At 49.7% G+C, this 10,969-nt stretch overlaps 1 protein-coding gene across 4 annotated transcripts in view; it reads left to right on the forward strand.

Annotated features, from left to right (window-relative positions):
• The window catches only part of ZSWIM7 (zinc finger SWIM-type containing 7), a 70,970-nt gene that overhangs the window by 8,601 nt on the left and 51,400 nt on the right, over window positions 1-10,969 (forward strand). For 3 of the 4 annotated variants that reach the window (XM_083715319.1, XM_083715317.1, XM_083715318.1), the window contains exons 4-6: window positions 3,253-3,355; window positions 7,461-7,565; window positions 9,039-9,224. In XM_083715319.1, coding sequence (XP_083571445.1) covers window positions 3,253-3,355; window positions 7,461-7,565; window positions 9,039-9,158 — 328 coding nt within the window. In that variant the 3' untranslated portion in view covers window positions 9,159-9,224. Of the gene's footprint in view, window positions 1-3,252; window positions 3,356-7,460; window positions 7,566-9,038; window positions 9,925-10,969 lie in introns of those variants that run through there. The other variant, XM_083715316.1, reaches the window with a different exon arrangement.

The following is a 10,969-nucleotide window of genomic DNA, read 5'->3' on the forward strand; positions in this document are numbered from 1 at the left end:
TCTGCTTTCCACTTTATGTATTCATTTACAGCATTTGTACCCTGTACGTCAGCCAAAAAAGGATCCTGGTGACTTACAAGCAATCAGTTCAAACAACCCCTGCCTGTAGGTTTACAATATGAAAGAACATGGCACACGAGGGAAGAGGAAGAAATCAAACTCAGGCACCAGATATTAAGCAGTTGTTCTTAGCAGCTGGCAAAGTTCAGGGGTAGGAGATGGAACAGGGTTTTGGGCAAAGCTGGTGGGTTATGCTAGGGATCTCTGACATCACATTTTCATAGAACCATAGAGTTGGAAGAGACCACAAGGGCCATCGAGTCCAACCCCCTGCCAAGCAGGAAACACCATCAGAGCACTCCTGACATATGGTTGTCAAGCCTCTGCTTAAAGACCGCCAAAGAAGGAGACTCCACCACACTCCTTGGCAGCAAATTCCACTGTCGAACAGCTCTTACTGTCAGGAAGTTCTTCCTAATGTTTAGGTGGAATCTTCTTTCTTGTAGTTTGGATCCATTGCTCCGTGTCCGCTTCTCTGGAGCAGCAGAAAACAACCTTTCTCCCTCCTCTATGTGACATCCTTTTATATATTTGAACATGGCTATCATATCACCCCTTAATCTCCTCTTCTCCAGGCTAAACATGCCCAGCTCCCTTAGCCGTTCCTCATAAGGCATCGTTTCCAGGCCTTTGACCATTTTGGTTGCCCTCCTCTGGACATGTTCCAGTTTGTCAGTGTCCTTCTTGAACTGTGGTGCCCAGAACTGGACACAGTACTCCAGGTGAGGTCTGACCAGAACAGAATTTTGCTACACGAGTTTTTGCACTTGAGTGCATCTTATTGTCTTGGTTTGTTTACCTATTCCATTTATGTCCCTCCAAGGAGAGCAAGCTGGTGTTCCGTATTTCTCCTACCTACTGTTTTATCCTCACAACAACCTTTTGAGGTAGGCTAGGCTGAGAGGCAGTGACTAGCTCATGTTCACCCAGTGAGAGCTTCGCAGCCAATCAGAGATTTCAACCCCAGTTTTCTAGGTCCACTTTTAACCGCTATACCACACTGGCTTTCAATACCCCACAGTTTTTTGCCTCGTCCACATGGGTTGCTAGCCATTTCTGAAACAACAGTGACAAATAAGTTTCTAGCCCTCATTACGGAAACACCCGCTGAAAATATGTGAGCTGTTTTCTCCTTTAAGGCTTCAAAACAAGGACTTAGTCTGGAAAGGGGAAGGTTAAGGGAATGGGAGAAATCAGCTCAGTAATAATTTTGAGAGAGGAGAGCGATGTTCCATAAAAAGGAGAACCTCCATCACTTATTTGGGCTGTTTCTGCTCTCTCTTCCCCATTCTTCCCTCTGGATTTTCTTCCGCCAGCTGTTCCAATCTTGAGTTGTCACCAGCTTCCTGCTCGTGCAAAGACAGAACAACTTTTTTCTTTTTTTAAAGGAATGGCATTTATAAAAGGGGCTTGGATTCTGAGTTTGGAAACAAACATCCTTGTGGGCCTCCAGAGATCCTTGACCACCCTCTCTTGATCCTGCACCCGGCAGCGCTCTTTCTTGCATTTCTGACTCTCCGATTCACGGCATTAAGCGCAAGTCCATCTGCCAGCCGTTCCGTGACGTAGAGATTAGGGTCAACAGTGCTGTGCAGCCTTTAAAATCCCTTGAGTTCTGTCCCGAGCTCTCAGGCGGAATTAGATCTGCTCTTCCCAGAATAGAAAGCCCGTCTTTCTGATACTGTTTTCAAACTGGGCCCTTCGGCTGAAAGCCGCCTCCTTTTGTTTTAAAAGTTTGCAGCTGCAGTCGGTACGGCATCAAGGCAAAACTTCACGTTGCACACCAAGCCACCTTTGGTACATCACATTCTCATGCCCCCAGAACCCAAGCCGGGAGGATGTCCTCGCCTAAAATAACAGCTAAAATCTCCCTAGTCTGTCAGACAGTGGGTTACGTCCTCCTACTAATCACACAGCCTCTCCTGACGTTGGTCGTGTGTGGTAACTGTGTCATCACTGGATTAAGGCTTCTTGGGGAGGGCATTAAATCATCACATCGCGCTCTTGGGATTTGCAGGGATGTTGTTCCTCGGTTTGGCAGGTGTTTCCTCAGGCCCGCGAAATTATTTCTGCCAGAGTCCCCAAACCCGCAAACTTCATTTGACAGCCGCACTGTGTAAAAGGATTTGTCGGTTCGGAGGAAAACCACATCACCCTTTTTTTGCAAGCTTCCCTTCCCGGTCATCGCTCGCCACAGGCAACCAGGAAATTTGGCTTTGTTAATAGATTGCTGTTGGGGTTCTTCTCAGTAATGTATTAACAGCACAAAACCTACTCACAAAAATCAGACAGGAGAACATCTGAATTCAGCAGGGCTCAAGTACGTTTAGGATTGTGGCTCGGGGATGCTATCCAACCAACCTGTTCCACTGGTACAAGGATTTACACTTGCACAGTGGAATTTCCCCCTCCCCCCATGCATGCCCTGTGTCCCCCCCCCCAATATCTGCTCTGGAGGGTTGGGGGAACCCCTGGAACAGATTTAGGGCATGGAGTGAAGGGGAGCATTAGTCCTGACGCAGATGGGATGAATTACTTAGCACTAATCTGGCCAAAACCTTAAACATCAGTAATAAGGTGTCTTGAAATCCAACAGGTGTTTAAAACTGCATGCCAGTTTGGCTGGGCAGTGTGGTGCAGTGGTTGGATCCAGGCTGAGGAACTGGTGGCTTCATGACGCTTTAGCCGGACTCCCAGCTCCTCTTAGGGGTGATGGCAGTTGCAGTCCAGCAACATCTGGCAGCCTGCAGGTGCCCCAGGCCTGGGCTAGAAGTATCTGATCGGGACTAAAGGGAGCTGGGTTCGAATCCCTGCTGGGTGACTTTGGGCCACTTCCTTTCTCTCAGCCGCCTATTGTGGGGAAGGGTGAAAAGCAAAAAAAAACCAGGATAGCTCAGTTGATAAGAGCACGATCTTCTTAATCTAAGGGTCCTGGGTTCGAGCCCCACATTGGACAAAATATTCCTGCACTGTGGGGGTTGGACTAGATGACCCTCAGGGTCCCTTCCAACTCCACAGTCCTAGGATTCTCTGATTTAAATATCCAAGAGGATTAAACCTCAAACAGGACCTCTTGGTTTCAAACCCGTTTAGCTTTATAGTGTAGATCTGAGACCGTCCCAGAGCATTTGGGCAGCAGGAGCAGAACTCTGCGGTTAGAAGCTTAACCCGGCACCTTTTCCATCTTCCCAGGCTGAAGTTCATCTTTGGGGCTTCTGCCGTCCCTGCTCTGGACTTGGTGGACCGCCAGTCAGTCACACGGATCACATCTCCCAGTGGAAGGCAGGTCTACCAGGTACGACCCCCAAAGGTCTTGTCTTGCAGGCAGCTGGTGTGCAATGTGGGCCGAGGCTGGCATGGGCATTGGCTTCCATGAAACCCTGATCGCACTGAAGTATCCCCCTTAGCAAGCATTAGAAGGACCCAGGGACAGAAGCATTGCTTTGCATGCAGAAGGTCTCCCAGCTTCAGTCCCCAGCACCTCTGGGTATGTCTGACAATACTATGCTAGGTGGGCTCTGCTTAAGGCAGCTTCCTTTGCTCCTTCTGATAAGAGCCAGGGGTTCCTTTGCCAACCTGGTACCCTCCAGATGTTCAGGATCACAGCTCCCGTCAGCCCTGGCTGAATTAAAACGTTTGCATCCGTTGATAACAGGATCCCGGAGCAATGTTGTGAGAAGGACGATGAGGAACCCGGAAGGAGCGACCGTTGGGGTGGGAGAGATCTCGCAGTTAATACACCCGGAGCCTGCCCAGCGAACAGTCTGCGTTCAAAGACAGCCGCTGTCTCTGGTGTCTTAGGGAAGAAATAATAATTGAAAAGCTCACTTCTTAAACTGGCAGACAGGGTCCCTCCCGGTCAAGTAAGCCAAGATGAGCTGTCTGCTGCTGCTTCCTTCTGGAAAGCAGCCTCAGGCCTCTGAAGAACCACGGCCGGACAACTCCTTCGCTCCCTGTTCACTTAAAACATGGGTAGGCAAACGAAGGCCCGGGGACCGGATCCGGCCCATTCGCCTTCTAAATCCAGCCCGCAGATGGTCCTGGAATCAGCGTGTTTTTACATGAGTAGAATGTGTCCTTTTATTTAAAATGCATCTCTGGGTTATTTGTGGGGCATAGGAATTCATTCTCTCCCTCCCCCCCAAAAAATATAGTCCGGCCCCCCCACAAGGTCTGAAGGACAGTGGACCGGCCCCCTGCTGAAAAAGTTTGCTGACCCCTGGCTTAAAAGATTTCTTATGCATGATGTCCCAGGAAATGTAGTTGTGAGAAAGCAGATTAAATAATTGTGATTGTTTAAATACATAAGACGCACCCCAAATGGAACCAAACAGTATAAATTCAGCTGAAGAGATGGGCCCCACAAAACAAAGTATCTTAGCTCTTAAAAAGGAGGTGGGTGGGGTTTAACATGCAGGAACTAAAACAAAACATAGTAAAATAATAAATAAATACAAAGAAAGGTCAACAAAATACCCCACTAAAAATAAGGTATTTGGGTGAGCACTCAGTACAATGATGAAAAACTGTCATACTTTGCGTCATACTGGCCGTGACATAAATGAATGGAAAATCGTGGAAGGTTTCTTAGCTCTCAAAGGCCAAGTAGCCCCATGGCAGAAGCTGTGTGTTAAAGATGCCAGACGCAGCTCTCTGGGGAGGGAGTTTGAAGAATCTGGGGCTGCTGCAGACAAGGCCCTCTGCTAGGTCCTAATTCCCCAGATCGCAGCCATAACTCGCACAGCCATTGATCGCCTTCCTCTCATGAATTTGTCTAATCCTCTCATAAAAAGCCATACATATGCCCTGCGGAGGACCTTAAGGTCCACAAATGACAACATTTTGGAGGTCCCAGGTCCCAGGGTGGTTAGATTGGTCTCAGCTAGGGCCAGGGCCTTTTCAGTACTGGCCCCTCTGTCACACCCCTGTGGAACTTGACATCTTTTTGCAGGGCCTGCAAAACAGAGCTGTTCCGCCCGGCCTTTGGACTTTCCCTCCCCTTATGCTCTTGATCTATCGGCTACTTTTAAAATGAGGCTGCATTTTAAATTGCATTTTAAATTGGTTCCCCCTCCCCATTGTGTTTTTACTGTGATTTTATTGGTGTTAGCCGCCCTGAGCCCAGCTCTGGCCGGGGAGGGCGGGATATGAATAAAAATTATTATTATTATTATTATTATTATTATTATTATTATTATTATTACTACTACTACTACATGTTGACGGCCGTCATTGCCTCCTGTGGGAGAGAGTTCCGCAGTTGGCCGCTCTGCGCTGTGTCCTGCTGAAGTCCTTTCTTTTCTCTGTCCTGGATCTTCCACCATTCAGCTTCCTTGGGGGGCCCATGGGATTCTGGTCTTACAAGACAGTTGGGCTCTTCTATGCCCTCTGTGGTAATGGGAAACCAAAGCTGCCGAGGGGTTGCAGTGTGAGATAACTGGGTCTTTGCTGGAGAGTAGATGCTTCATCTTCCAGTGCCACCCCCCCCCCCCTCAGCTTCTCTGATCTGTTTGTTTGCTCCTGCTAATTTACGTCCTTAAAAAAAAATATTAAAGGAAAAGATAACTTTCATCTCAATTACCTATTATTTCTGTGGCAGCCTGCCCCCAGAGCAGTAAATAAGTGGATTAGGCCTGCCAGGCTGAAATATCGTCTGGGGCTCCTCCCGAGCCCTTGGACCAAAACAGGAGCCAGATTAGCTGCGTGACGGATGACACCCGGAGCTGGAGCGGTTGTGTCTGTTGGTCACACGCCAGTTTTGCATCCCTTCTCTGTCCGCCCCCGGCTTGGATGCGTAGGCGGCTCAGCGCTCTCTTCCTTTGCCGCAGCGGCTCCTAACCCTACGTGCAAGGTGGACCCGCAGCAGAACTAGAGCGGATGCGTCTGTTGGTCACATGCCAGGCTTTTCCTCAGGCACTTTGGTGGGGCTGAATAGCAATCCCCCCCCCAATAAGAGAGAGAGAGAGAGAGAGAGAGAGAGAGAGAGAGAGAGAGAGACCTCTCATTGTGCCCAATCTGGAGTCAATTCAGGACAGCTCGGCTCGGAAGTATGTTCCTCTGGCTGGCTTTGGTACCTCGGGACATTGGCGCCTCAGGCCAAGACCTGACGGCCCGACACTCCGGAACCAGGCCATCTTAACACACGCCTCCCCATGGGATGCTCTGACTGCCTCAGGGAAGACTGGCAGACCCTCCCACCCCCTCAAAGGAACACGAGGAGAAAAGAAAATATTAGCATCTTCCTTTTTCCACCCCCCAAAAAACCCTGGAAGCGTTTTCCATACAAAAACCAAGCCGAGAGGCCTGGGCCCCAGAGACTTGATCTTTCAAATTCCAAACAGTTAGAACCGCTTCGCGAGACGTCCGTTCTTTTTTGTTTCCGGTACCGGAGACTTCTTTTGAAAATAATGATTTTCTAAAAATTCACTCGTGCCGTTGGCGTCCGAGGAAGGATACCACTGGGTGCTGTGGGAAGCATGTTTGCCCGGGGGTTCTCTTGTTTTCATTATGGCATTCAATATCTCACCCTTCCTTCCATAGGAAGAGTGGACAGAGCGAACTTTTGGACTACAATTCCCATCATCCAAAAAGCTGTGGCCGATGGGTGTTGTAGTCCAAAACAACCCAGAGGGTTGAACGTGTGGACATCCAGGGAAGCTGAATTTTGGAAGGCTCAGGACAGATAAAAGAAAGCGCTTCTTCATGCAGCCAACAGTTAAACTACGGAACTCCCTCCCACTGGAGGCAGCGATGGCCATCAACTTGGAAACTGCAGAAGGGGAGAGCTACTCTTGTGCTCAGGTCCTGCTTGCTGGTTTCCCATGTTGTTAGCTCTTCTTTTATGTTTTTAGCTGTCAGGGGTAAAACTGGGGTATAAATAAATAAAATTATTGTCGATGATGATGTTATGTTCCAGGAGTTGAGGGTCCCCTTGAATGAGACCGTTTTCACGACGACCCAGGCTGGGCCGGGAGCAAGCGACTGGCCCAAAGGCTTCACTGTGGTGTAGTGGTTAAGAGCGGTAGTCTCGTAATCTGGGGGACCGGGTTCGCGTCTCCGCTCCTCCACATGCAGCTGCTGGGTGACCTTGGGCCAGTCACACTCCTCTGAAGTCACTCAGCCCCACACTCACCTCACAGAGTGTTTGTTGTGGGGGAGGAAGGGAAAGGAGAATGTTGGTTGCTTTGAGACTCCTTAAGGGGAGTGAAAGGCGGGATATCAAATCCAAACTCCTCCTCTTCTTCTTCTTCACTGGTCAAGGGTGGCGGATCTGAACCTGGGTCTGACACAGACTCCTATTTCTAACTCCCCAGCCCACCTCAATCCTTCAGGCTTTCATTAGATACGGCATCCTTTTGTGCGTGTTACGAATAATATGTTTTCCCTCCTTCTGCCCACAGGTGGTTGGAAGCTCAGGGAAACACTACACTTGTTACGCCTCCTGCCACTTTTGCTCTTGCCCGGCCTTCATGTTTTCTGTCCTCCGGAAGGGCGACAGTCTTGTGGTGAGTCTGACCGGCAAGGAGGAATGTCAGGGCGAGAGGCTCTGCGACGGCAAGACAGGTAGAGCGGGACGGAGAATCCTAGCAGTGAGGCAGCTCTCATGCAGCCCGCCCCAACCTGGAGCTCTCTGAGTTGTTTTGGACTACAACTCCCATCAGCCACAGCTTTGTGGATGATGGGAATTGTAGTCCAAAACTATCACCAGCCCCCGGATCGTACAGCCACTTGGATGAAGGGAGTTGTCGCCCAACAGCATAGTGAGAGTTGCTTCCTTTTTCTCATTGTTCCGCTCAACTTCTGCAAAGGAGGAATTACTGAGCTCAAAAGACTAGTAGTGAGGGAACACAGCTCAGTGAGCAGCGTCCGTGTTTTCCTATGCAAAGCCTGCCAGGTTCAATCTCCTGGCAGCTCCTATTAAAAAGGGATTGCGTTGCAAAGGGCATAGGGAAGACCTCGCCTCAAAAAGGGAAATTGCAGAGCTAGGAAGGGGCAGCAGAGATGATCAACAACTCTCCTGTGGAGGAAAGGCTATAATGTTTGGGCCTTTTTCGTTTAGGGGAATAAAGGCAAGGAAGTGGGAAGATACGATGGAGGTCGATAGAATTGTGCCTGGCATCGAGAAAGGGGATAGTGTGTGGTTTTTCTCTGTTCCTCATACAGAGAAGCTGAATGTTGGAAGACTCGGGACAGACAAGAAAGTTTCTTCACACAACACAGGGTTAAACTGTGGCTTTGTGGCCACAAGTAGCCACCAATTTGGATGGCTTTAAGAGACGATTTAAGAGAGGGACGCAGGTGGCGCTGTGGGTTAAACCACAGAGCCTAGGACTTGCCAATCAGAAGGTCAGCGGTTCAAATCCCCGCGACGGGGTGAGCTCCCGTTGCTCGGTTCCTGCTCCTGCCAACCTAGCAGTTCGAAAGCACGTCAAAGTGCAAGTAGATAAATAGGTACTGCTCCGGTGGGAAGGTGAACGGCGTTTCCGTGTGCTGCTCTGGTTCGCCAGAAGCGGCTTAGTCCTGCTGGCCACATGACGCGGAAGCTGTACGCCGGCTCCCTCGGCCAATAAAGCAAGATGAGCGCCGCAACCCCAGAGTCAGCCACGACTGGACCTAACTGTCAGGGGTCCCTTTACCTTTACCTTAAGAGACGATTAGACAAGCTCATAGGGAATACTGCTAGATCAGGGGCTGCAAGCCATGCTGGCTATGCACTGCCAGAAACAGTATGCTGGGAACCATGCATGGAAGAGAGCTGTTGTGCTCCTCTCCTGTGAGGACAGGATGCTGGACAAGATGGGCTTGTGGTGGGGGGGGACTGGTCCAATAGCCAGGGTCTCTTCAGATATGCCCCCCACCCCAGCCTGAGACTCCCAGCAGCAAACAGAGTCTTGTTTTTCAGCCTGCATTAAAAAGCATTCTGCCTCTGCTCTGGGCACTTGGCTGCCCTGCTAACCGTTCTCGTTCCTCCCTTGCAGTGTAAGCACCTTCTCGCCGTCTACCTCAGCCAGGCGCTCGGGTCCTGCCAGGAACTGACTGTCCCAGACAAGCAGCTGACCAGACTCTTGTTGCAAGAGGAGGAGGAGGAAGAAAGATGAAGACCTCAGCCTGGGTTTCGAGAGAGAATCCTCTCCTGCTCCTCCACAAACAGCCTCCGAGATTCAGTAAGGGAACAGAGGACATGTGGGGCTGTCTGGACACTGCTGGACTCCAACTCCCATCAGCCCTTGCAGTTAGCAGTGGCTGGTGGTGAGGGATGCTGGGAGTTGTGGTCCAAGCAGACCTGCTCTAAGCAGCAGCAGTGAATGCTCCACAGGAGTGATGCCTCTGTTTGGAAGAGGCCTTCCCTCCCGAGAGAAGGGAATCCGCAAGTCCTTAGACTCCAACTCTCATCAGCCTCTCTGCCAGCAATGGCCAGTGATGTTGGGGGGTTGAATTTGACATTGTCCGAAGGGCCATGGGGTCTCAACCCCAGCCTTAAGCCAAACTGGGATCAATGAAAGATTATATCTGGGGGAAGCAGGTAGACGTCTACCCTGGACCTCTAATTGCTCCATGCAGAGACTTAGGGTCACATTATAATTTTTGTATATGGGCATGCAGGAAAATGAAAGCTTTTATGTGTGTTGGTGGGGTGTGGAGGGTAAATCCTCCCAGGGCTCCCAAACGTAAGTCCGGTTCTGCGTTCCAAAGCTGAATGCGTCCGCTGAGCTTCTGTGGGGGCACATTTGAATGTAGAACTCCACCCTGCGCTCAGCTCCTTGAACCAATCAGCTTTGTTTCAAGTTTCTAGTCCTTATTACCGGGAAGAGAATGCTGCTGTGATGTATATAGAGAGCGAGCCGATACAGGTGGTTGTTTTTCCAGGCACCATAGCGAGAACTGAGGATGGTAGCTTCTTGCTCAGTCAGAGGGGCTGCTTGCCAGAGGTGAGCTAGGCCACCTATTTTCCCTCTTCTCTTTTCCACCCCTTCTCTCGCTCTCTCTCTCTTCCACCTTTCTTTCTCTCTTTCCCTCTCTTCTTTCCTTTCCCAGAAGGCTGCCCATGGGAGAGGCAGATCACTCTGACCTAAACTCATCACTTGCAGACAGCCTTTCCCCTCTTACCAGTGCAACCTTTTCAGCCCATCCATCCCTCTTCTCTCGCCCAGCTCCTACCTCACCTTAAATCAGACTGTGGAGCTCTGAGTATTTGCCTAGGAGAGAGAAGCCGCACGTTCTGTCCCAATACCAGCCCTCAGCCCTGAAACTCACCAAGTGATCTTGGGCCAGGCACTCGGACAAAATGTCTAACCGATCTCCCAGGGTTGCTGTGAGGACAAAATTCAGAGGACAACAGTGGGTGCCCCCTGGGTTTCCTTGCAGGGAAAAGGCAGGGTGCCATTTAGAAGCCAGGTGTCAAGTGTCGCCTGTCCCAAACCACAGAACATGCTTCCAGCAGAGATACGGCAGGCACCCTCGCTTTCTGACTCTTGGGCAGCTCTTGAATATCTTTTTGCGTCGACCGGCCATTTTGCAGCTCTTCCTTTTTTACTCTGATGAGCCACTCAGCTTAATGGTTATCCGTTTATCTTTCAAATGGCATTTTGTGTTTTTAGCACTTTACCCCACCCTGATATTCCACGAAATAGCTGTACAGGAATACTTCTCTCTGCAATAAAAAGCTAAATTTAAATAAAGTAATAAATGGTTGGAAGGTTGTGACAGGTGACATCTGATGAAACCTCAGAAGCCAGAGGAATAGTTAAATATAATTTTGTTTGGGTTTGAGATTTTTTTTGAGGTGTGTGTGTGTGTGCTTGAATGCATTAGCCCCCCCTCCCCCCAAAAAACAAAAACCTGTAGTAATGCATACAGGGATTCGGATTTTTCTCACTGAGGAAATGACAGCATCATACATTTACCTCCA

This window comes from Podarcis gaigeae, assembly GCF_964106915.1.
Source record: "Podarcis gaigeae genome assembly, chromosome: 15".
Taxonomy (NCBI): domain Eukaryota; kingdom Metazoa; phylum Chordata; class Lepidosauria; order Squamata; family Lacertidae; genus Podarcis; species Podarcis gaigeae.